General features: G+C 38.9%; 1 protein-coding gene across 4 annotated transcripts in view; it reads left to right on the plus strand.

Annotated features, from left to right (window-relative positions):
• Nucleotides 1-995: 995 nt before the first annotated feature.
• Nucleotides 996-27,597, plus strand: part of DYM (dymeclin) — a 375,320-nt gene continuing 348,718 nt past the window's right edge. For 2 of the 4 annotated variants that reach the window (XM_049697847.1, XM_049697848.1), the window contains exons 1-2: nt 998-1,279; nt 22,101-22,292. In XM_049697847.1, coding sequence (XP_049553804.1) covers nt 22,153-22,292 — 140 coding nt within the window. In that variant the 5' untranslated portion in view covers nt 998-1,279; nt 22,101-22,152. Of the gene's footprint in view, nt 1,280-22,100; nt 22,293-27,597 lie in introns of all 4 variants that reach the window. The other 2 variants (XM_033421381.2, XM_004266082.4) reach the window with 2 other exon arrangements.

A 27,597-nucleotide genomic window follows, 5' to 3' on the forward strand; every position in this document is an offset into this window, starting at 1 on the left:
ACATGCATGACCTCATTTCCCAAAGATAATAATTGCTAATATTCCTTTAGCCTTTTTCCCCTTGGGCCATATATACATAAGTATTATAAATATAATTTATTTTTGAAAATGGGTAATACTGTACATACCATTTCCTCTCAATATATCATGAACACATATTCATAGCATTGTTTACAATGGCTGCATAGCCATAAACTATCTAATTTCAGAACATTTTTATCACCTCATTTTTAGCTAGGCTTCTCAGGTATCTTGTGTTTTAGTATATTTTCCTGTAATTATTCTGCAAGTTCAGGGAACTCGTTGGCAATAAAAGTTGGAAAAGTATATGTAAGACCTCTATAGTCCTTTTCAGAGTGTACTGGCACATACTGTTCATATTAAGGAAATAACAGTGATATCTATCTCATAGCGTTATTTGAAGAAATAAAGTAACAGTGAATAGCACATAGAAAACAACCCATAATGTGAGTTATTATTACTGACGTCGTTAATAGTCCTGTATGGTTAGTATCATCATGATTCCGTATATGTATTTTAGATGAGGAAACTGGCTGGAGAGGTGAAATAAGGACCCAAGGACGTCAATCTGGTAACCTCAGCTCATTTGACTTTAAATTCCATACTTTTGCCACTGCACCATATTGACACTCTTTCCTGTTGGACCTGTCCTTTCTGACAGTATTGCAGGCAATTCGAGATCTGCTATTCTGCCTCCATCAAACTTTATTTTCCTATTTCCCAATTCTTTAGAGTCCTACAAGGAACTGCCTGACTTTGGGGTGATTATTGTGCTGGAATGAACAGGAGCCTTAATGAAGTTAAGTTACCAGAACAAGTGCTGTAGGGTAAGCCAGGACTGCAGCACGAAGGTAAGATTTATCAGCTTCTCAGTTTTGCCACGCGGCTTTGCGGTTGCCCTGGAAGCGCAGGAGAGTGGAGAAACGCTGAACGCCGGAAGCACTTCATTTCCCAGAAGTCCGCGCGCCGCACGCCACGTGACCGCCGGCTAGAGCGCGCCGGGGCTTTCGGTACCCCGGGCGTTCTCCGTAGCTTCCCTCTTCTCTCCCCGCCCCTGGGCCTCCTCACTGACGCTGTCCGGGCGGGAGCCGAGCCGGAGTCGGAGTCGGAGCCGGAGCCGCAGAGACGTGGAAACATGGACGCCTGAGCCGGTGTGCGCCAACCCGGCTGCGGCGGCGACCGCGGTTTGTTCTGTCCCCTCTGCCACCCGTTCGTCCGTCCGTGAGCTGGAAGCGGATCTCTCCGCCGGCTGAGACAGGTGGGCTGTGGCGTCGCCCCTGGCAGCGCGGCCCTGGGAGCCGGGCGGGGCCCCCGCCCCTTGTCAGAGCGGGTTTGGGGACACCCTCCCCTCCCCCGGGCAGATGGGTCCCTTCTGCCAGCGGGGGACGGGGCCACGAGAGCTGCCCCCCACTTCCAGGATTCAGTGGCACTTAGAGCCGGGAAGTGAGGGGATGTGCTAATCAAGAGAGTGAGAGGGGCCTCAGTCCGAGTCTGGTGTTGGGAGTTGGTCGTGGCGGGGGGGATACCGAAGAGCAAGTCGATGCTTCGGAAGATGGGGTTGATGTGACAAGTGGGCGTGTGATGGGCAAGGTGAGCAATAATGTTGATTGTTTTTTTGACATACAAATTTTCATTGAGATGTAATTGACATACCACAAAATTCACCCTTTAAAAGTACAATTAAAGTATAACGCAGTGGTTTTTTGTTCTTTTTTTTAACTCAGTGTTTTTTAAAAGCATTTTCACAGGGTTGTGCAACTGTCTAATTTAAGAACATCTTTATCACCCAAAAAAGAAAACTATACCCATTAGAAGTCACTCCTTATTCTCCACTTCCTGGCAAGTAGCGATTGTGTTTTAACTGAAAGGCGAGAGGGTGGGAAGTTAGATCGGGTGTTTGTGAACAGTAGTGAGTTAATAAAGCTGATAGGATGAAAGTACTGAAATAGAAGGGATGGGATGATTGTAATAGGGCCAGCAAAGGGGTACACAGGATAGACTCGCTAGGGGGGCAGACTGAGCAGGATCCTTGAAAGCTGGAGGGAGAGATGTGTAGAGAGAAGGTGCTGAAAGATATGAAAACACCGGTGTGTGTGTGGAGGCAGTGGAGAGGAGTGTACCCTTTCAGAGGGACCCTGGCTTTGGGATGATGAATTGAGGGCTCGAGAGAGGAACTGGAGGTGGAAGGGAAGGGGATCTATAGTAATAGGTGAATGGTGGCTGCTGAGCATGGAAGTTATGAATAATGTAGATTTCTTGAATGGTTATCCTGCTTTGTATTGTTTATCTTAGATAATTTTCTCTGCAACTCAGAGACAGACTGGGCAAGTATAACTATTCCCATTCTGCAGGTGAAGAATCAACCTTTTAGCTGTTAGGTGACTTCCTGAAGCTCATTAGGTTAGTAAACAGGGCAGAATGAGTGGGAATGAAAGAATGGATGCACGTGGATTAAGTGGCAGAAAATTGAGATGGGTCAATGTTACAGGAAGGAGTTTCAACTATTAAATATATTAAGAAATCTATTTTATTATAAGTAGGTCGAGAACTTTGTTTTTGTAACTTTTAAATTTGGAAAAGCTCAACCCGGGATAATGTAATATACCCCCACGTACCCATTACGCGGCTCTAACAATCAGTAACTCAGGCTAATTTAGTTTCATCTATGGCCCTGAATTCCTATTCCCAACTCCATTTCATTTGTAAATATTTGAGTATATGTCTCTGGAAGATTGAGTCACTCTCTTTTTAATATACCCACAATATGATTGTCACACCTAAAAAATTAATAATAAGCTCTTTATATCTAGAAGGACTTATTTTTTAAAATGTGGTATCCATTTGATACTGAAGAAGCAGTGCAAACATTTTGATGTTTGACTTCCTGAAAAATACAGTTTGTTTCCTGATTTTTCCAGTTAATCCTGTTGTCCTGACTGTTCCATTTTCTTGGTTAATATGGTTCATCCTTCTGCAGAATGCTTGAAGAATTGTCACTTTGGCTATCTCTTTAATGGATGGAGTTTTGTGAGGGCAGGAGAAAAATAGAAGTGAAATATACCACAAAATGCACAAATAACTTATATCTCATACTGCTCTAAGTATTTGGGCAATTTGATTATGTTTCTCTCCAGATGATTTCACATATTGTTAGTTGTTTAATGTGTGTGTATTAGTTTTCTATGACTACTGCAACAAATCACCACAAATTTAATGGCTTAAAACAATACAGACTTATTCTTTAAAAGTTCTGTATTTTAGAAGTCCGAAATGGGTCTCACTGGGCTAAAATCAGTGTGTCAAGCCTGTGTTCCTTTTGGGAAGTTTCCAGGGGAGAATCTGTTTCCTTGCCTCTTCCAGCTTTTAGGGGCCGCCACATTCCTTGGCTTGTGACCCCCTTCCTCCATCTTCAAAACCAGCAGCATTGCATCTCTCTGGCTGTTCTGTAGTCCATCTGACCACAGCTGGAAAAGGTTCTCCACTTTTAAGGACCCATGTGATTAGATCAGGCACACCTGGGTAATTCAGGGTAATTTCCCTCAACTTAAGGTCCTTAACTTAATTACATCTGCAAAGTCCCTTTTGCCATGTAAAATAACCGAATCACAGGTTCCATAGATTAGGATGTGGACATCTTTGGGAATTGTTATTCTGCCTATCACAGTATGTTTTGGGATATTTTGTTGAGACTTAAGAAAATCAGTGATTTTGTTTGCTGCTGCAAATGCAGTGTGTCCTCTTTCACTTTGTAGATAATGGGAATAGTTAGTGCTGGAGAGGACTGTTCCATTTTCCTTTTAGTGACTGTAAACAAATATGTGGGAAATACCTGTGACATTTGTAGTATAGGCTTTGGAAAATGAGACCTTTAAAAGTGATTAAATATAAAAACAATGTAATAACGTGTAAAGTTTTTCTGTATTTTGTTTCGGTCTTTTTCATATTCATATTTATTTATTTATTTCATATCCATGTTTTTTAAGTATTGTTTACTTGTAATCAGAGTGTATGTAATGCTCAACTGCTACTTGAAGTCGCAGGACACTCTGGCAATGACGGTTTCCACGCCCAGAGTGAGAGGGCAGGGGCTCTGTGTCCCAGTGGGTGATGGAGGTACCTCCAATTCAACAGGAAGACTCAAAGGGAGAAAAAATTTTCAGGAAGAATGAGCTACTGTGAGAGTTGGGCTTGAATTCCCATCTAGAATTTTAGGTATGTGACTCAGCTGGGCGAGGTTGAGTGCTGTGGGCCTGCAAAGCAGAGCGGCAAGATGGCTGTTACTGCTCTTCCTCTCCCAGGATGGGGGAGAAGACTCTGAATCTTACAGGTGGATTTCAGGAAGTCCTGTAGTTGGTATCCTGCTTCCTGAGGGGGTTCCACTTTCCAGCTTAGCTCTCAAGGTCTTGACTGCCTTGGAGCGTGAAGGTCTGGTCTCTCTGATGGTGGTGTGTTTTAGCTTACGGCTTCCAGTAAACATAATGGGAATTGTTATATATCTGTGCCTATTTTTAAGCTTATTTTCCCTACTAAGATTCTTAGTTGAGCTTAATGCTTTGAACTTCTTAAAAACTGCTTGCAGTTTTAAATTATACTCATGTTTGTCTATTTGTAGACAAAGCAATCTAATAGGGCTGAAAACAACTTTACAGATAGCTCTTATTTACTGAAAAATGTTTTTTTTTTATTATTAAGAAAGTTTGGTCAGTACTTTTTGATGTCTTGTCTAGTTTTTGTTACATTCTTTAAAAATGCAGACACCAGGTGAGGGGTCGGGGGTCGGTGAAATGGGTGAAGGTGGTCAAAAGGTGCAAACTTCCAGTTATAAAATAAATAAGTCCTGGAATGTAATGTGCAACTTGGTGACTGTAGTTAATAATACTGTATTATATGTTTGAAAGTTGCTAAGAGTAGATCTTAAATGTTCCCATCACAAGAAAAAAAAATAACTGTGTGTGGTGCTGGATGTTAACTAGACTGTGGCAATCATTTTGCAATACAGTATATACATATATTGAATCATTGTGTTGTACACCTGAAATTAATATGTTACATGTGAATTATATCTCAATTAAAAAATGCAGACACCAAAAGTGGCTGTAACTCTCCAATAAGAATATTGGAAGAATTAACAACAATTTTTTTGTATGTCATATGACAGATAATAAGTTTTCTTTTTTAGATTGAGTCAATCACTGAATCTTTTTTTAAAAATATTTATTTATTTATTTATTTGACTGTGCCAGGTCTTAGTTGTGGTACTCGGGATCTTTGTTGTGGCATGCAGGCTCTTAGTTGCGGCATGCATGTGGGATCTAGCTCCCTGACAAGGGATCGAACCCAGGCGCCCTGCATTGGGAGCACGGAGTTTTAACCACTGGACCACCAGGGAAGTCCTGAAGTCAATCACTGAATCTTGACAATTATTCCTTCAAAATACCTTTTGCAACCCTCCACCTTACAATACTTTCAAAGCCTCCTGTGTCAGTTAAGATTAGGTTTGTCTTTGAGTAACATACCGTTGCTAGCTTGAACATGTTGTTAGTTTGTTTCTCATGTAAGAGAAGTCCAGAGGTAGACAATTCAGGGCTGGTATGGTGGCTCTGCTGTCATGAGGGACCCAGCCTCTTTTCCAGCTTCTTACTCTGTCATCTCTAGGATATGGCCCTTGATTTCTGGGTCCAGATAGTAATGTATGGCATGTAGTCAGATAAATGGTCTGGCACCCATAGGATAGTTCTGGACTAAGGTATTTTGAAATCATCAGTGTATTGGGGAAGAGTTCACTGGTCTAGAAGGCTGAGGGATGTATGCAATTTTATAGTTACAGTGGGCAAAGTAGAAGACATGCCCTTTAGTAAGTCTCCCTATCAGGCATCAGCTTGCTTTCTGGCTTTTTTTGCTTCCCTCCCTACTCTAGCCATGTTGAGCTTTTTTCAGTTCCTTGAAAGGACCCTGCCTGTTTTTCCTAATCCTAGGCCTACACACATGCTTTTCTCTTACTTTGAAAAGTTTCTTAACTCCACACCCAACCAGGCCAGTCCTTCAGGTCTTAGCTTTTTTTTTTTTTTTTTAATATTTATTTATTTGTTTGTGCCGGGTCTTAGTTGCAGCAGGAGGCCTCCTTAGTTGCAGCTCGCTGGCTCCTTAGTTGCAGTACGCAGGCTCCTTAGTTGCAGCACGCAGGCTCCTTAGTTGTGGCATGTGAACTCTTGGTTGCAGCATGCATGTGGGATCTAGTTCCCTGACCAGGGATCGAACCCGGGCCCCCTGCATTGGGAGGACGGAGTCTTACCCACTGCACCACCAGGGAAGTCCTAGGTCTTAGCTTTTATGGCATGACCTCTGGGAAGCTTTCACTGAGTCTTGAATAGTTGTCATATTATAACTTCATGTTGCTTTATTTGTGTCTCTTACTCAACTGTAAATAAATTCTATCCTTCACAGTTTTAACCCTGGCTCTTGGTATTGTGCTGGCCACATAGTGGGCCCTCAGGAAATATTGACGGAGTCGTTGTGCTTACATAACCAGTGTGATGGAGCTTGGGTATTGCTAGTTTGCTTTTTCAGCCTTGTACTATTCTTTGATATTAGCACATTGAGTTATATGAATCAATGATTGTGAAATAGTAAAGCACATTCTCTCCAATGTATTTAAAAGTTAATATTTCTACTTAAAGTAATACTTGCAAATTGTTAGAAAAGATAATAATTTATAATAATGTTATAGAAGATCAGCAGTACCCTGCCTTACCTGTCCTTTTTAGTCTGGTTCCCAGAGATAACTGCTTTTAACTGTGTTTATAAGTAATATGTCTAAATGGCTATTTTGTGATTTATCAATTTTAGGTAATACCTGTTGATGCCTGTTGTGGTAGATGAGCCTCTTCCTCCTCCTCCCCCTCTTCCAGCCCTTGTAGTATAGATACTTAAGAATTCTTGATTAATTCAGTGTTTACATTATCCTGACTGCATAAATATCAGTGCTGAGCTGAGTTTATCTTGCTTCCCCGCCCCCCCTCCCTATTTGCTTTATTTTTCTGTGAACATATTACTGATTTTTACCAAATACTTTGGAAGACCTGTGGGGATTGGGACCCAGGAAACCCATGCAAGATGTTACTCTGGCTGCTGCTGTTGCCGTGACAGTGAATTGTTTTTCATCCCCTCCCAGAGGCTTCATTGTCTTTGTTAATGAAGGTAAAGTACAGTCTCACACCTTCACAGTTCCCGACTTGACAGTGTCTTAACTTAATGCTCCTCTGTTTTGTTCGTGCTTTCTGTTTGGAACTCCTGTTACTAATCTATTAAGACCTTCTAAATGAATTTTTTTTTTTAACAGTACACAAAATGGCTTTTATTTCACATCCACTCATCTTTCAAGTAATTACACAGCTTCTATATTATCACACAAGACTGCCTATTGAATTTTTAAATCAGTTTTTAGTAGTTTCAAGTATCTTTTCTTGTTCTTTTTTTATTTTTTGCGGTACGTGGGCCTCTCACTGTTGTGGCCTCTCCTGTTGCGGAGCACAGGCTCCGGACGCGCAGGCTCAGCACTCATGGCTCACGGGCCCAGCTGCTCCATGGCATGTGGGATCCTCCCGGACCGGGGCACGAACCTGTGTCCCCTGCATCGGCAGGCGGACTCTCAACCACTGCACCACCGGGGAAGCCCTCTTTTCTTGTTCTTTGATTATTTCCTTGACATCTTGTTCTTGGTTCATGGGAACAATGTGGTATAGTGGTTAAGAGCATGGTTTCTGCACCCAGACTGCCTTAGCCTGAAACCTGGTCTGTCTCTTTCTAACTCTGTAGTCTTGGTCTTGGGCAAGTCGCTTAACCTTTCTTTGTCTCAGTTTATTCTTCTAGGCCAAGGGTTGGCAGACATTTTGTGTAAAGGCCAGATCATAAGAATTAGGCTTTGTGGGCCCAGAGGCAAAATGAAGAATATTTTGTAGGTACTTGCAAAACAAGGGAGAAAAAATTTCCTCAAGTTTTTTAATCGATGAAATTAAAAATACAATACTAATAATGGTTGAGAACTCTTTTTTTGGTAATAAAGGTTTGCTGATGAGAAGAATGAAATCTCTTTTGGGGGAGAAGGGATAACATTTTACTTAATTGGAGTTTAAAGTTACTGTTTCCTATCATCAAAATTGATCATAAATGTTCCTATTTAATGCTGATTTGTAATGAGATTTAATGTATTTCACCTTTGAATATATCTTTTTACATAGATAAGTATTGCCAAATACTGATATCAATCTATGAACATATGTTTTTTTTTTTTTTTTTGGCTGAACTGCACGGTTTGTGGGATCTTAGTTCCCTGACCAGGTATTGAACCCGGGTCCACGGCAGTGAAAGCCCGAGTCTTAACCACTGGACCACCAGGAAATTCCCCCAGTGGTTTTAATAGAGCGTATTTATTGCTTGGAAGACATCTGTAGAATTATGTTAGATTCATTTCTCATATTTACCCTTTAGCAAATCATTGCGTTACCAACTAATCACTTCCAATTGAGGACTACGTGGAACTCCTTGTTGCACAGTTAAATGGGTTTTGAAATGTGGAAAGTACTTTTGTACTTGTACTGACATCTGAAAAATGCTGTTGGAACTGTAGTTTGACTTTGGAAAATGTATCTACTGCATACTTGTGTGGGAGTGGAGGTCTTGAGTCTTATTTTGATTTTTGACAGCATCAAAAGTGTATAAAGGGGCTTCCCTGGTGGTGCAGTGGTTGAGAGTCTGCCTGCCGATGCAGGGGACATGGGTTCGTGCCCCGGTCCGGGAAGATCCCACATGCCGCGGTGCGGCTAGGCCCTTGAGCCATGGCCGCTGAGCCCGCGTGTCCGGAGCCTGTGCTCTGCAACGGGAGAGGCCACAACAGTGAGAGGCCCGTGTACCGCAAAAAAAAAAAAAGTGTATAAAGCAGCTTGACATTACCTGTGATTCAAATAATGTCAGTTGTCCTTGAAATGACTTTACTTCAGTATAGGTTTTACAGATTTTTAAGTGCTGTTGGCCTTCTAATTTTAGGTTGAATTCATTGAGAAATATTATCAAATGTGCAGGAAAAACTAATTTCCAAAGCCATTCAGTGTCCAGTAACAGTGGTTGAGGGGGTTCTTCTTGTTCAGGACAATTTCAGTCTCAACCCTGAGCTTGAAAAATTTAAATAAAACTATACCATTGCTGAGCCATTGTACTGTTGTGTGGTAGAACATATCAGGATATTCAGTTTTTATTTCTGAGAAAAATTTTATGGAACTGATAGTTAAGTTCATGAGAGTGGATGAAGTTGGCTGTTGACACTGCTGGTTCAATAACACATCATAGATTCAAATATTTTTATGCAGAGTACCTGCTGATAGATAGCATAATGAACACTGTAGGCTATAAGCACCTTGCATTTAAGTAATATTTATGTAATTTACTTAAAAATAGAAATAATAAATCCACATGTTAACATAAGTAACATATTTTTGTAAAAAAAGTATATTTTGCAAAGTAAAATAAAATTTTGTAAACACCTTGCATTTTCATAAGATTTGTAAACTTGTCCAGCTAAGCTTTTTTCTGCTCCACACATGTTTACCGCCATCTGTCATTATTCATCTTAGCAGATGCCACTTCAGGTTGTACTGAATTAGTATTTTCTCAACCAATTTGGAAAACATTCATGGCTGTAATTGTTCCTTACAGGCTGTTCTTGGAGCAGTTATTTTCACTGAGAGACAAGTCTTAAAGATGTTTTATTTTCTCTGGACACATTTCTTTGTCTGCTGTAATCAAACACAATTTAAATCATGATTGGTAAATGACTTTCCTTGCTTGGTTAACAAATGAGCCATTCAGAATCTTCCTCTGGTTGTAGCCTCATTTTCATTTTTTATTTTTGGGAAGACATTTGCTTGTGATGAAATGCCTTGTTTTAAATTTTCTAATTTTCTTGATTGTTGCTCTGATGAGTTGGGAGTGAGTGCTGTGTGGTAGCGCATGTCATGTTATTACCTTAGTTGGTAATGTCTACCTATCTTGTATTCTTCTGACATAGCTATGATGATATTACATGATAAACATAATACTTCGATATCTAAGTAGATAAAAAAAATCTACACTCCACTGTGACTTAAAAGTGTGACATCAGAGTCTACTTCGTTCTTTTTTTTTTTTTGGGCCACGCCTTGGGGCTTGCGGGATCTTAGTTCCCCGACCAGGTATCGAACCCAGGCCCCAGCAGTGGAAGCACAGAGTCCTAACCACTGGACCACCAGGGAAATTGCCCTTTGTTCTTGCTTTGATATGAGAGATATTTACTGGTAATTAAAAATGTCAAAGTATGGCAATATGCCTGACACTTGAAATGCTGTCATTGTCACATGTGTCCCTGAGATTTGTAGTGCACTGAGCAGCAGTATAAGGGGATGAACGCACCACATATAGTCTCTGTAGTAACTACTCAGCTCTGCTGTTGTATCACGAAAGCAGCTTTAGTGTGTAAACAAATGACCATGGCTGTGTTCTAATAAAACTTCACTTGTAGACACTGAAGTTTTAATTTCATAGGATTTCCACGTGTCACAAAATACTGATTTTTCTTGACCACTTAAAAATGTAAAAATCATTCTTCATGCAGCAGGCTGGATTTAGCCCTCGGGTCATAATTGCTAACCCAGTGCGGATTAAAAGACTCAATATGTGTCAAGCACTTTGAATAGGACCCAGGGACATAGTAGGCTGTATAAATGTTTGCAGTTGTTATTATTAGTTTTATTATCTCCCTGAGGATATTAGTTAAAATTTTTTCTTAGAATCACCTGTTTTCTGATTAATTTTTTTGGTTTCTTTATTTCACATTGGAGGCTTTCCTCACAAGTCTGATCATTTTTGGTGGACCACTCTTAATTTAAGATTGAGACTCCCAAAAAAAAAAAAAAAAAAAAAAAAAAGATTGAGACTCCCAGTATTGATTGAAAGCTCTGCATGTGAGTGGATTTTGCTGAGTGGTGAGCATTGCTGTAGATGGCAAGCCAGCTTTTTAAATGGGGGGAATCCCAAATGTCTGTATCTTTTCCATGGTTCCCCCTTCATTTTCTCTTGGGAAGAACCCTCCAGTCTCCTGCTTTGGAGGCTGGGAAACCCACTGTGTATCTGTGCAGCAGGCCAACTTCAACTTCATTCCCCTGTTTTTATCCTCTGCCTCATTACTCTCTGCAACCTTGGCTTCAGAGTCCAGAGTCTCTTCATTCAGATTTCTTCAGAGTGCACATACATGGTTTCCTACTCGGGGGGAAAGACTCGCAGACTTGAGCCCCCTGCCTTGCCCAGTCGTTCATGGTGCTTTTCTCCAGTTCTTTCACCTTCCCAGGGTTCCATGGGATGGATTGGCTGGCTTCTTGTTAGGGTCTCCTTTGGCAGGCAGATATGTTGCGGGCATCCTCAGCTCCGCCAGTTCAGTTACTAGCACTCTGTCACCTTTCCATCTTTCACACCTCCTTTGATCTTATACTTGTGGGCTTACATCTTTTTATTTTCATTGCTTTCATTTCACTGCCATGGAATACCCAACTGTACTTAATATAGCACTTGGAACATAGTAACCTTTTAGAGAATGTTCCATTACTTGGACTAATGGCACCTGTGGTGTTTTAACATGTCCTTTGGCCAGTGATCACTGCCCACTATTTCTCTGGACTCCTGTTTCAATGATGAGGTTTCACTTTAAAGTTTGTTGAGTACAAATGTGTGTGTGTGTATGTTTGTGTGTGTACACACACATATATACATTCAGGCGATTCTGGGATATAGTTTATGATTTATGGAGTCTCAACTTAAGTCAGGACAAAGTGCACTAGGGTGTTATTTGTATATTTTGAGGGTGTTAAGACAGAATTTGGTTATTATGGATTTTCAGATCCACTAATATTTACTTTCCAGCTAAGATACATTAAATCAGGAGACAGTGAATCAGTACATATAGAAGAGGAAGGAGATTTATTTTATGTATACATCAGATATTTCACAAATTAAATACAAAATATTGAGCATATCATTTCTTGTTCATAGTGTTCTTTTCACTCATGATAGTAAAATTGACTTGGAATAATTGATCTGAAGTGTTAAATAGCAGTATAAGTCAGACAGCAAAACAAGGCATTATTTGAAGGGTAGTTAAATTATAAATGAATGGTGAAGATAATGAGTGCTCTAGGACTGTAGAGAAAAAAGAGCGCTCACACTATGCTTAGTGAGTAGGGTTTCAGGTTCTGTGGGACAGGTGTGTGGCGGGGGAGGCAGGTGTGAACAGGAGCAGAGGAATGCTAGAGCATGCTAGGTGTTGAGAACGTGGCTTGCCTTACTTTGTTCTGGTACTTTTTTGCAAATTGAGGTTCACACACAATTTGTATCAAAATCGCTGAGAATGCTTTTTAGAAAATGCAGATGCCTGGGCTCTGGCCTGACATTCTGAATCTTTGAGGCGTAAGCATTTGCATTTTTATCCACATGCTCCACAGGTGTTTTTTATGTACCTTGAAGTTTGAGAACTACTGGTTTGGAGGACAGCTGGAAATAAAGTTGGAAAGCGAGCTTTCAGACTGTGGAGGGTCTTGAATGTCAATATATTTGGCTTTTCATGTAATGAAGAATCATTGAATATTTTTGAGCTGGTTAAGTAAAATGATGGAAGTGGTAACTTCACAAATATTAAAAATAGATTGTACTTGACCTTTTATTTGGCTAAACATGCCCTGTGCCAGGTCCTTTACTGAGTGCTTTGCATGTGTCATCTTGCTTCATCCTCAGAAAATATGAGTTGTAAGTAGTGTTGTTTTTCTCATTATGCAGTAGGGTTTGATAAGTGGTAAATGGAGATTCAGGCTGAGTTTACAGACTTAGCAGGGTCTGTCTCATACTAGAACCTTTGGTCTTTTTTTGTTTTAAATTTATTTAATTTATTTATTTTTGGCTGCACTGGGTCTTTGTTGCTGCACGCGGGCTTTATCTAGTTGCGGCAGACGGGGGCTACTCTTCGTTGAGGTGCGCGGTCTTCTCATTGTGGTGGCTTCTCTTGTTGTGGAGCTCGGGCTCTAGGCACGTGGGCTTCAGTAGTTGTGGCACGCAGGCTCAGTAGTTGTGGCTCGTGGACTCTAGAGCGCAGGCTCAGTAGTTGTGGCGCACGGGCTTAGTTGCTCCGCGGCATGTGGGATCTTCCCGGACCGGGCTCGAACCCGTGTCCCCTGCATTGGCAGGCGGATTCTTAACCACTGTGCCACCAAGGAAGCCCAGAACCTTTGGTCTTAATTTTGATGCTGGACTGAATTTCCTTTTTTTTTTTTTTAAGGATTAATGTAGTAGTGGAATGTGCAGGGTGAATCGAAGTGGAGAGATTAGGAGCAAAGAAATCAGGATACTGTTGCACTGAATCATGTGAGATTGTAGAAGCCTGGTCCAGCATGGAAGCAGTGGGAAGATAAAGAGATGGGCTTAAAAGTTGATATGTAGAATTGTGGGTATTGTAGAAGAACCCACAGGACTTGTTGATGTCATTGGGGAGTCACCCTAGTAAACTGGTAAAGACCAGGGACTCTGGAATTAGATTGCCTGGGTTCAAATCCTGGCTTTTCTACTTATTATCTCTGGGACCTCATGAATTTGGTAAGTTACTTAACCTGTCTGTGCCTTAGTTTCCTCATCTGTAAAATGAGAAAACTGTGCCTGCCTCTCAGAGTTGTTAAGGGGGACTAAATGAATCAGTGAGTTTAAAGCCTTTAGACCATGTAAATAAATCTGATAGCACTGTTGCATATGTGCTTCTTCTGCCTCAGATGCTCCTGGGTATTTCCATGGATGCTTGTAATAACTCCATTGTAATACTTACCAAATGTGTTATAATAATTTATTGACATGTTTGTCTCTCCAGGATTTGAGTCCATTAATGGCAGGGACCTGGTTTTATTCATTTTTGCATTTTCGGTAGCCATCATAACACCTACATTTACAGTAAGTGTGTAATAGGCATGTGTGGAATGTATGCTTGGGTATGTGAGTGAGGTAACTTGAGCCAAGAATGCTGATGACATTGATAGGAATAGTGACTTTTGGAAGGGTTGCTTGTTTTGGGGGACAAATGTTAAAATTCTATTTTAAAGTTTATGATGATAGTACGACATCAGTTGATATGTTCAATATGTAGAGATTTATGCTTGGATTTTGACTGAGAAGTCAAGGCAAAATATTAATTCTGGGGTCACTCACATAGAGTTTAAAGCACAAGCCAGAAGCACATTCAGAGCCTTCCTGAAGGAGAGCAGATAAAGAGAACATCCATTTATTTAAGTTTTTTTTTTTTTTTTTTTTTTTACTGTAAGTTACAACATGTTTCTGGTTTAAAAAAAAGTCAAGCAGTACAGAAGGACATAAAGTGAAAAGTCTCTTCCCTCCAGATTTCCATTCCCATTCTTCAGAGGTAACCAGTCTTGGATCATTGCTTATGTTTCCTTCCAGAAATTATCTAGGCGTATATAAGAATTTACATGTTTATTTAAACTGATGGGATTTTACTATATGAGCTGTTCTGTGTCTTTGTGTTTGTTTTCACTTGCAGTATTTGGGATATCTTTACATATTAACACATAAGATCTACCTCATTCTTTTCAGTGGCTACGTTGTATTCCATTATGTGCTTATTCCATACTGTAGTTAATCTCCAGATGATGATCATTTAGGTTATTTTGTGTATTTGCTATTCCAAATAGTGATTAACATCTGTATGTATAGAACTTGTCAACTTGTATGAGTTTACCTGTGAGATGAATTTCTAAAACCAAAATTGTTGGCACACTTAACATTTTGACAGGTGTTGCCAAATACCTACACACTAATGGTGGGGATGCCTGTCTCCTTATTACTCTCACAACTGCTATTAAGGTTTTTCTTAACCTTTGCTAATCAGATTGGTAAAAATGATACCTCACTGTTTTAATTAGCATATTTTATTCCTCATTTATACTGAAGATCTTTTCATATATTTATTAGTTATGGGACCTTGGCTATTTCAAAGTATTTTTTTTGAGTAATATCTCTTCAGCAGTGTGCTGTAGGTTACTTAGGGATAAGGAGGAATAATCTACCTTGGGAGATATGTCATATATATGACAAAACCATGACATTTAAAGGTAGTTTTCACATAATGGAAACTTTAGGTGAGTGGTGGGAAGGTGAGAGGGAAGACTGGTTTTGGGAGGGAGGGTGGAATCAGTTTTACACACATTAAGATTGAATTATTCACTACGTTGCCTTAAAGATAGGTCTTTTGAAAGGTACTGCTAAAAGCATCAGCAGTTGCACGCTGCTTATTTCTAGTATAGATTTATGTAAGGAACATTGTTATCCATGAAATTACTGGATATATATGTATAAATTTTTGCATGTTGCATATTATAATTAATATATATAATTATTTATGTTATATATATTATATTACCCTTAAGTTAAAAAAAAATTCCTGTTTTAGGCATATCGATAGTACTGGCATTCCAGTCAGAGGTTGGGACTAGGAGAGGTTTGAAAGTAATAATAATATCGTGGAAGGCACTGGTGAAACCAGGAGAGAGCCTCAGTTATTGAAACATTGAGAGAAAGCAGAGCTGAAAGCCAGGAAGTCTTCTGATGCACAGTGAGAGGGAAGAGCATTAGGACTATTAGGAGGTGGGGTGATTGGACACTGGGTTTTTCAAGTTCCATTTTATTGTGGTTTTCATTGGTAAGGGTCTTGGGAGTTCCAAATACATTGAGTGCAAGTAGTGTGTGTGTGTGTGTGTGTGTGTGTGTGTGTGTGTGTTTGAAATCCTTGGCATGAATTAGATGCAGAAGAGGTGCCATTGGGCCTCAGTTTTCTACTTTGCTTTCTGCGAGGGTGGGGAGCAGATGGAACTTTCTGGCAAGAGCACCTCAGTGGCTAGTTGTCTTTGCTTGGCTGAACTTGTTCCTCCTTGTCATTGCAGCTGCCGTGGGTGCTGCTTTCACCCTCTGTTCTCAGCAGATAGTACCCTGTTGTTGCTGCCTAATGGAGTGAGGGCAGGGGTGACTGGGCAGGGTGTCCTAGCCAGGTCTGTTGCCCCTGGGCTCTGGCCCTTTTCTGGCCAGCTGCCTCTGGACTGGGGTTGCTGTTCCACCCTTGGTGCCCTTAATGGAAGACTCTTGAGCCTGCCCTGTATGTCACTTTCCTTTTCAGTCCATCTCCAGCTGTTTTACATTTTATGGGGATTTCTGACAGCTTCGGGTTTCCTGTGAATTTTTCAGCATGGCTGTGTAATAATTGACAAAAATTTTTTGCATTATTTTAGGGTTAGGTGAGGAAAAGAGGGGAAGGAGGCATTGCATTTTGTGCTCAGTTGGCTGTCTTGGTTTTCCTTGTTAATATTCTGTTCAGTGTCTTCTTATAGCTGACAGACTTTATTCATATTGTTTTAGAAAGGTTTCATATTGGTCCTGGATTGAGCAGTTACTTTAGTACTTTGTGGTCTGTCCTAGCAGTTTTGAAAATAAAATTTATTTCCTATAAATCAATAGAAAATAGGCAAAGGATATGAAGAGGTGATGGCCTCATTCACAGTAATAGAAATGAAATGCAAATTAAAACCATATTGTAAACTATTTTCATGTGTCAATTGGCAAAGATCAAAAAGTTTGATTAAACAGTGGTGGCTGTGGTGTGGAGAAACAGGCATTGCTGAAGGGAGTGGAAGCTGGCAACCTCTAAAGAAGGCAGCTAGGCAGTGTAGGGGAGGAAAAATAATTTTCCGTCTACCCTTCTGAGCTCTTAACTGTGATAAAAGATCAACAGGAGAAAAATAGAAGTTTATTCACGTGTACCTCATGTATACATGGGAGATACCTAGGGAAAAATGAGTGGCTTAGAATTCAGTTTAATACCATCTTAAAAGGGAAAGGGGAAGGGGAACGTAGGCCTCTTAAGGGAGAGTAAATGGTTTTTAGAAAAGATGAATGGGCCTTAGAAGAATAGATGAGAGGTATGATAGTTTGTGACAAAGTTAGTCTCAGTGTTGTGTCAACTTCTAGGTGCTCTTGTGATAAGAGTCAGTATTCCCTGGTTGATGAAACTGCTTAATTTATAATTTATGATAATGGAGTTCCTTTTGGAGAATCTGTCTTTACGCAGATAAGGAGAGTTCAGAGAAGGCCTCACCCTGCATTTGGTATTTTTCAAGTGCCTACAGCTCAAAATAAAGTGGCAAAGTGGCAGATTTTGAGGTGACATATTCTGCTACTCTTCAGCAGTATCTACCAAAGTTAGAAATGCACATAATCTTTGATCCACCAATTCTGTTTCCCTGGATTCATTGTACCTATATACTGATACACGTGTGAAATATGTACTGGATACTTACTGGAGAACGATTTGTAATAGTGAAAGATCATAAGCTACTTAAATGTCCATCGATACGGGATTTATGGAATTAAAAACTGGAATGTTAGAGTTGTAAAAATAAATGAAGTGCTTTATATACATATATGTAATGATTTCTAGTATATATTAACTGGGAAATGCAAAGTAAAGAGGCATATATAGGGTGTTATGGTTTGTGTAAAAAGGAGAAAATATGTGTTTGTATATACATAGAAAATCTGTGGAATGATATCCAAGCAACTAGTAATATTTTCTCTGAGTTGAGAAACCAGATGGTTAGGAGTAGGGATGGGAGAGAGACTTTTTACTCTATACCCTTTGAACCCTTTGTATTTTGTACCAGGTGCATTACTGATTAAAAAAATAAAGTATAAATAAATCAAGTCTGACTTAAATTTTCATTAATAGACTCTGTGATGATAGTCTCATTGTTGCCTTATTTAGGAGAGGTGGGATGGAATTCTGTTCTTTTGAAAATTCAGCATTTATGGACCTTATTAAACTCCCAAAGTAAATTTTTCATTGATTGCTTTTAAGGCACCACAAGAAAAGTAAAATACTCGTTTGTTTAATTGAAAACAATTTGCTCTGGTTCTCATTTCTTTTTATCTGGTGCCATTTTTATTCTGTTAATTTTAATGAAGCAAAGAGAAAGGAAATTGAGTCCATGGCAGAGCCAAGGGAAACCATAATTAAAGTGCTTATTGCCAGTAAACTGGCACTCTCTTACCTAACGATTTTGATCCACACACTTAGGTGTTTATCCAATATACTGTTGTTAGGCCCACAATGCTAACCGCTAATTAGCATGGGTTCCCCCCGATAAACAGAGGACTTATAAACAAGTTGTGGCTGTCTTCTTTGTTCTTAAAAAATTTCTTTGAGGCATATCCAAGAATTGCAGGGATTATTAGACAAATAAAATAATTTGGAAGGTTCGATAAAAAGGAAATAGTTCTTTTAAGTAGGTCGTAGAGGGCAAAATCTGTTGTATCCTCCCAAGTTATGAAGTTAGTGTGGAATCCCCAAAGGACCATGACTTATTTTGCTTTTATTGAAAAAGTTCAGTTTTAAATAAGATTTATTTAGGGAAACTAAGTGAAAGAGCATTCCAGGACACCAAGTAAAATAAATGTGAGATCCTAATCATCTCATGTGATAATATAGGTGATGCATTAATTTCATATGTAAAAATAAACTTAGTGGTTGTGATAGAAAACAGCTGTTAGTCTGATTTGTTGGCACCTTTCTTGGACATATAGATTCGATTTTTGGGTTTGATTTTGTTTTTATTTTAAAAAACTTTATTTTGAAATAATTGTAGACTCATAAAAAGTTGCAAAAACAGTGTGGAGAAATTCCATGTACCTTTCACCCAGCTTTCCCTAAGGTTAATATAACTATAGTACATTATCAAAACCAGGAAACTGATATTGACAGCACAGAATGGACTGCAGACTATACTAGGATTTCTCCACTTTTTTCATGGACTCTTTTTTTTTTCTTTTGTGCATATAGTTCTGTGCAATTTTATCACATGTATAGATTCAGGTAACCACCACCACAATGAGGATTCAGAACTTTTCCAGTCCCACAAATGAACTTGCTCATCACCTGTATTCTGCATTTGTCCGAATCGTTCCTCATGGGGTCCTCTGATTTGCTTCTCTATCCCCAGCTTATTGGTTTTGGGCACTAAAAGCATTTTATAATTTCTCTTCTTTAAATTTAAGATGTGTATTATGGCCCAGAATGTGGTCTATCTTGGTGAATATTTAATGTGAGCTTGAGAAGAACGTATGTTCTGCTGTTGTTGGATGAAGCAGCTAAAGATGTCAGTTATATCCAGTTGATTGATGGTGGTGTTGACATCAGCTTTATCCTTACTGATTTTCTGCCTATTGGATCTGACCATTTGTGATAGTGGAGCGTGAAAGTCTCCAGCTATCATAGTGGATTCATTGTTTTCTCCTTGCAGTTCTATTGGTTTTTGCCTCACATATTTTGATGGTCTGTTGTTAGGTGGATACACAGTAAGTACTGTTATGTCTTCTTGGAGAACTGACTCCTTTATCATTATATAATGGCCTTTATCCCTGATAAGTTTCCTTGCTCTGAAGTTGACTGTGTCTAAAATTAATAAAACTCTTCCTGCTTTCTTTCTTTCTTTTTTTTTTTTTTTTTGGTACGCAGTCCTCTCAGTGTTGTGGCATCCCTCGTTGCGGAGCACAGGGTCCGGACGCGCAGGCTCAGCGGCCATGGCTCATGGGCCCAGCCGCTCCGTGGCAGGTGGGATCTTCCCAGACCGGGGCACGAACCCATATCCCCTGCATTGGCAGGCGGACTCTCAACCACTGCGCCACCAGGGAAGCCCCCTGCTTTCTTTTGATTAGTGTTAGCATGGTATATCTTTATCCACCTCTTTACTTTTTAAAAAAAAGATTTATTTATTATTTATTTATTTTTGGCTGTGTCGGGTCTTAGTTGCGGCATGCAGGATCTTCGTTGAGGCATGCGGGATCTTTGTGGTGTGCGGGTTCATCGTTGTGGCGAGCAGGGTTCTCTCCAGTTCTGGTGTGTGGGTTTTTCTCTCCTCTTGTTGTGGTGCGCAGGCTGCAGGGCACGTGGGCTCTGTAGTTTGCGGCACGCAGGCTCTAGTTGAGGTGTGTGAGCTCGGTAGTCGTGGCACACGGGCTTAGTTGCCCCGCAGCATGTGGTATCCTAGTTCCCTGACCAGGGATCGAACCCTCGTCCCCTGCATTGGAAGGCGGATTCTTAACCACTGGACCACCAGAGAAGTCCCTCTATCGCTTTCTTTAAAAAATAATTTGTTTTTGAGATGTGTCCATGTTGGTAATTGTAGCTCTAGTTAATTAATTTTCACTAGTGTATTATATCTCATTGCTAAGATATTAAAATTTTTAATTTTAAATAACTTAAAAGGTATAAAGTAGCTTTGGAATAGGGTATGACAAGTAAGGACTTTATATATTTCAGAATATTTCTTTATAGCATTTTCTAATTGGGCTCAATAATTACTTGAGACATTAAACTGAAATCTAGAGTTATGATTGACTGTTGGCTTGATATGAAGTCTGAGTTGGAGTCAGCTAGTGTTGGGGTCCCTGTCCCCATGATTAAGGAGGAGGAAAGTAGTGTGTGGCCTTGAGTTCAGGGGCAGGTGATAAGAAGCCAGATCAGTATTTCCCTCTCATATTCAGAAGGCCCAGCTGTCCATGTGCATTGGGGAAGCCTCATGTCCTTAGATAAGCAGCTCAAGCCAGTCCCAGAGTTCCAAAGGGAATGTGGAAGACGTGCTTCCAAATTCTGATCTTGGCTTCGATGTCTTTGTGGAATGAGGAGGGACGTAGGTGAGAAAGTAAGTCACTACTAATGTAAATTCTCTTGTAACCTGAGCTTCCTTTAGCCACCGAACCCATGTAGTTTCCTTTCATTGTGATGGTAATCTTTTTTTTTAAAAAAATTAATTAATTAATTTTTGGCTGCGTTGGGTCTTCGTTGCTGTGTGCGGGCATTCTCTAGTCGTGGTGAGCGGGGGCTATTCTTTGTTGTGGTGTGCAGTCTTCTCATTGCAGTGGCTTCTCTTGTTGCGAAGCACAGGCTCTAGGCGCGCGGGCTTCAGTAGTTGTGGCTCTCGGGCTCTAGAATGCAGGTTCAGTAGTTGTGGCGCATGGGCTTAGTTGCTCCGTGGCATGTGGGATCTTCCCGGACCAGGGCTTGAACCCGTGTCCCCTACATTGGCAGGTGGATTCTTAACCACTGCGCTACCAGGAAAGTCCCTGTGATGGTAATTTTAATTTAGTTTAATTTATTCTTCATTATTTTATTGTCAGTGAGAGACTTTTTCTGAACAAGTTGAGGTAAAACATGATCTTGAACTATGTTACGTGCAATTTGATGAAGACTGTGATTCATTTTGTAACTGATCTCTTAGTTTTCCCCTTCGTGACCAAGCACAACAAATAATGAAGACAGTAATAATTTATTTACACTCATTCCTTCCTTCAACATAATGCTGTTTAGAGAATGCCTGTTATATGCTAATGTAGACATCTAGAAAGATGAATAAGATAGTTCTTATTTAAAAAAAAAAAAACCCCAGCAAAACACAACAGCTCATGATTTAGGAGACTAAGAATGCCAGCAAGAAGTATATGTGCAATTACGGCAGGATGAGAGAGGCACTGTGTGTGGCTCCTTCGGAATTGGGAGCCCTTTCACTTTAATAAGTGTAGGTAGCACATGGTAACTACTTGAACAATTTTCTGCCCTTAGCACATTCAAGCCATCCAGTCTCTATTTCTTTAGCACCATTGTTTTAGACTATTTTTAAATAAGTTATCATTGTTATGAATTTGCTTTGAGACATTTTCTTGGGCAAAGGTATGCCCATTCTAAGATCTACAAGTATAGATTGGGATTTTGTGTTATGTTGGCTAAGACAGATTTTAGCCTCATTTTTCGCCTTGTATAACTTTGTATCTGATGTCTAATATATTTAAAAATAAAGAGAGGTATGATTTCTTTTACTAGGTTTAGAGTTTCTTACATTTAGGTCAAGGGTAAGAAAAGTATGATGATTACTTTGAACACGTTTGAAATTTCTTTTCATTCTTTATAGGTTGTCTTGTGGAAATGAAGGTTTAAGGACAAGTTATCTACCAGATTAAAAGATGGGATCGAATAGCAGCAGAATTGGTGATCTTCCTAAAAATGAGTACTTAAAAAAGTTATCAGGCACAGAATCTGTCTCTGAGAATGACCCGTTCTGGAATCAGCTACTGTCATTTTCTTTCCCTGCACCGACTAGCAGGTAAGAGTGTACTTGGAGATTGAAAATTTGTATCAAGGGCCACATAAGCTTGTGTGGTATGCTGATTTAAAAAAATTTTTTTTTATTTTAATGATCTGTCTGTCCCTCCATTTGTGGTATATGTACCAGTAGAAAATTCAAAAAGTATGAAAAGGAGGAAATAAGTTTTTCTTTTTCCTTTCCCCCACTCAGCCACCTCCCTTGCCCAGAGATAATTCCTGGTAGCAGTTTCTTTTGAATGCTTCCAGAGGTAGTAAAACCATATTATTTCATGTAGTTTTACAAAACTGTTTAAACACAAATGGTAGCATACTACACATACCTTTCTTTTTTGTTTTTGCTTGCTGTCCCTTGCTTTTTCCCCCCACAGTTAAGTAAAACATATGTATATGCGTATATGCAACTGCCTTATTCTTTTAAATGACTGCAGAGTGTGCATAGATTATATGAAATCGGTTTTTCATATATGGACATTTAGATTGTTTCTAATTTCTTGTTATAACAGATAATGCTGCATACATAATTTTTCAAGCATACAAATAAATCTCCAGTATAAATTCCTCAAAGTAGCATTTGCTGGGTCAAAGTATATGTGCATTTGTAATTTGCCAAACTGCTCCATGGAAGTTGTACCAATTAACACTCCTACGAGCAATGTATGAGAAGGTCTGCTTCCCCACCCCTTTGTCAGTTTAATGCATTTTTAGATTCTTTGGCCTTTGTCAATTTGGTAGGTGAAAACCAATATCTCATTTATTATAAAAACTGACAGACACATAATTATGTAGAGTGACTAGAATATTGAATTCCCATTACTCAGTATCTAGATTTTAAACATTTTTATTTATTTGTTTTTAACAGCTTTATTATGTAGACTGAATAATGGCCCCCTAAAGATACCTGTGTCCTAGTCCCTGGAATCTTTGAGTGTGATATGTTACAACATGTATCAATATTTCATTCCTTTTTATTTCTGAGTGAGATTCCTTTGTATGAATATACCATCTTTTCTTTACCCATTCATCAGTTAATAGCCATTTGGATTATTTCCATATTTACTTCATCTATTTTTTAGGGTTTTTTAAAGTAAATTAAAATGTGGACATTTTCTTCTATAACTGTAATGCCGTTATCACACCTTACAAAGTTAACAATAATTCCTCTTACCCAGTCCATTTTCAAATTTCCCTAGTCGTTTTGTAGTTCATTTGTTACAATTAGGAAATAAATAAGGTGTATACATTGCATTGCAATACATTGCAATAAGGTAGTTACATTTCTTCTGTCTTTAATCTCGAATGGAGGTATGTACTCCCCAACTCCTGCCACTGTTTTTTCCCCTATGCCGTTACTTTTTTTTTTTCTTTTAACAAACTGGGTCAGTTTTTCTGTAGAATGTTCCACCTTCTAGACCTACCTGATTGCTTCTCATATTTTGTTTTTTTATTTACTGTATTTTCTATAAATTGGACATCAGATTTAAAGGCTTGATAAAATTTGGGTTAAACATTTTTGGTAAGAGTATTTCATAAGTGATGCTAGGTACCTTATATTGTATTTCATTAGGTTACAGAAAATGTGTGGGTTTATATCAGTTATCATGCTAAGGCTGATCAGAGGTTTGAGTGTGTTTTAGCATCCATTGATGATTTTGGTCTGAATCACCTGTTTCATAAGAGATTCCAAAATGGTAGTATTTTTAATTTGGTCATTTCTTGTACATTTATTAACTGGAATTCTCCTGTGAAGGAGTGCTTTCATGAATTAGGATATATAAAACATTGTTTTTACTACATTATTAATAAGGGTAAACACTTAATTCTTTTCCTCTACTGATTTTCAGTAACGAAAATGGTGTAATAGTGATAACTAAGTCTGTATTTCCCCTTTCCCCTGACCCCAGGGTTGGAAGGGCTATCTCTCTTGAGTATGAATTTTAAAAATATATAAATATTGATATATGTAAATAAAATATATGTGTATGTATGTGTGTTGTGGTCCTTTAACAATCAAGGTTATGTTTATTTTTATATGTTTAAGGATTAAGGATTATTGGTATTTCCTTTTTGTGAATTGTTTATATATTTTGGCAATACATTTTAATTTCTGACTTTTGGATATAGTTGGATTGGACTTTACAAGGTTGGCTTAGTTTGCAGTTTTTGTGATAATGTGGATTAGTTGTATATTATGGGAAGTGGATACATACTACTGCTTCTGAGATCCTTGGAAAATTAAAGGTGGTTGTGGATTGGTGGGAGAGGTCAAACTGGAGATGAGCTGTAGCGTCAGCAAGTTTTGAAACCATTTCGTTAATCCTGAAGGAATTGTCATTGAGTATCACTGCTCATGTAGTAATAAGACTTAGAGAAAAAAGGGCATATAAAGAGAACATTATTTATTATCCAAAATAAATTTTCTTTTCACTTACGTAAACTGTAGTAAAATCTATATATGCTCTTCCAAAAGACATTAAAGAAGACTTAACTAAATGGTGATGTATACCATGTTTAAGGATTAAGAATTGTAAAAGTGTCAGTTGTTTCCAAATTGACCTGTAGATTGAAGGCAATTCCAATTAAAATTCCAACAGCTTTTTTGAGGGGGTGGGTGAGGAGATCTTGATAAGCGCATTCTAAAATTTGCATGGGAAAGAAAAAAAAACATAATAGCTAAAGTACTCTGAAGAAGGGAAGGAAGATGTGAGTGTGTGTGTGTGTACGTGTACTTGATTTATGCAGAGCTGGCAATTCAGAGCATTGGGGAAGGGATGAACTTCTCAAGAAATAGTGATGGGAATAATTTGTTAGCCATTTTTGTCTATTTCTTTCTAAGTTTTACATACTTGTGCTGGTGCCTTGCAGTTTGAATTATTATGACTTTATAGTTTGTTTTGCTAATTACTGCTTTTTCTCAAAGATCCTTTGCTGTTCTCATGTGTTTATTCTTTTTGATGTCATTTCTTTTTCTTAATTCATCCTAGTTTATAGAGAAAAGTATAAAGGAATCTTAGAAAGTATAAAAAGCTGTAAAGTGAGTAAACTGCACATTGTGGGGGCATGGGTGGCTATTCAGAATATCCAGAGAAGCTTTGTTTGTGGTGGTGCATATGCTTTTGGCACTTTTGTCACTTTTTTTGAGGCCCCCACCCCCCACCCCAGCTCCTCAGTCTGGTATTTGATGTGTGAACCTTGACATTGAGCAGGCCTTGAGGTAGAAGGTGCCACCACCTCATTGACAGTCAGGGATGGAATTACCTAGTTTATGAATTATTCAAGACTAAGAGGAATATCTTTAGGGAAGACTCTGAATCCAGACATTTCTGAGATTGCTCACTCCTGGAATTCCTTGGATCCTGTATGTGCTGTCTTCAAGTGCAGCCAAAAATTGATGGCTGCCAGTTTTTTTAGAAGCACTAAGTCCTTCAGGACTAATCTAATCCTTCCTTACTATAAACTGTTTTTTGGCAGTAGAATAACCAGATTTTGTTATAGTTTCCAAGCATGGTTGAAAAATCTTTAGATTCTTCAATAGTTTTTAACTTTTCACCTTACTAAAATTCCTTGTGAAGCAAAGGTCTGAAATAAAATCAAGGTTAATTCAAGAGTAGGGACTTCCCTGGTGGCTCAGTGGTTAAGAATCTGCCTGCCAGTGCAGGGCACATGGGTTCAAGCCCTGGTCCGGGAAGATCCACATGGTGTGGAGCAACTAAGCCTGTGTGCTACAGCTACTGAGCCTGCACTCGAGAGCCCGCGAGCCACAACTACTGAATCCTGCGTGCCTAGAGCCCGTGCTCCACAACAAGAGAAGCCCCCACTGGCTGCAGTTATAGAAAGCCTGTGCACAGCAACAAAGACCCAGCGCAGCCATAAATAAATAAATAGATAGATAAATAAATATTAATTCAAGAGTAAAGTTTAAGTAATATACTGTTTGTCTTAATAAAATGTTTAAAAATTACTTATATGACTGATTTCATACTAAATATAGCAGCAAAACCAAAAAACAAAACTGTGCTAAAGACAAAGATAGTAGAATCATCTATATCCACAATAAGTAGTTAAGGGATACATGAAACAAAAAGGTGTTAAATATGATGTCAAAACACTAAACTATGTATATATAGTTTATATGTATAGTTATATATAAATCTCATGGTAGCCACAAACCAAAAATCTATAATAGATGCACACGAAAAAAGAGAAAGGAATCCAAACATAACACTAAAGGTAGAAGAAAGGAACAAAAACTACAAAAACAACCAGAAAATGATTAACAAAATAGCAATAAGTACATACCTATCAATAATTACTTTAAATGTAAATAGACTAAATGATCCAGTCAAAAGACATAGAGTGGCTGAAGGGATACAAAAGCAAGACCCATCTATATGCTGCCTACAAGAGACTCATTTCAGATCTAAAGACACAGACTGAAAGTGAGAGGATGGAAAAGTTATCCCATGCAAATGGAAACAAAAAGAAAAGGGTAGCAGTACTTATATCAGACAAAATAGACTTTAAAACAAAGACTGTAACAAGAGACAAGGACGTTACGTAATGATCAAAGGATCAATACAACAAGAAGATATACAATTGTAAATATATATATGTGCCCAATATAGGAACACCTAAATACATAAAGCAGTTAAGAAACATAAAGGGAAAAATTGACAGGAACACAGCAATAGTGGGGGACTTTAACACCCCACTCACATCAATGGACAGATCATCCAGACAGAAAATCAGTAAGGGAACTCTGGTCCAAATGACATATTAGACCAGATGATATATGTTTATTATATATATTCCATCCCAAAGCATGAGAATACACCTTCAGGTCCACATGGGACATTCTCTAGGATAGATCCCATGCTAGGGCACAAAACAAGCCTCAGTAAATTTAAGAAAATTGAAATCATATCAAGCATATTTTCTAACCATGGCAATATGAGATTAGAGATCAGTTACAAGAAAAAAAAAAAACTGCAGAAAACCCCAAACGTGTGGAGGGTAAACAATATGCTACTAAACAACTGTTGGGTCACTGAAGATTTCAAAGAGGAAAGAAAAAACCTGGAGACAAATGAAAACAGAAACACGATCATCCAAAATCTATGGGGTGTAGCAAAAGCAGTTCTAAGAGGGAAGTTTATAGAGAGATACAGGCCTACCCCAGGAAACAAGAAAAATCTCAAACAATCTAACCTTATGCCTAAAGGAACTATAAAAAGAAGCAAAACCCAAGGTTAGTAGAAGGAAAGAAATAACAAAGACCAGAGCAGAAATAAATGAAGTAGAGGCTA

The sequence above is a fragment of the Orcinus orca genome, chromosome 15, assembly GCF_937001465.1.
Source record: "Orcinus orca chromosome 15, mOrcOrc1.1, whole genome shotgun sequence".
Taxonomy (NCBI): domain Eukaryota; kingdom Metazoa; phylum Chordata; class Mammalia; order Artiodactyla; family Delphinidae; genus Orcinus; species Orcinus orca.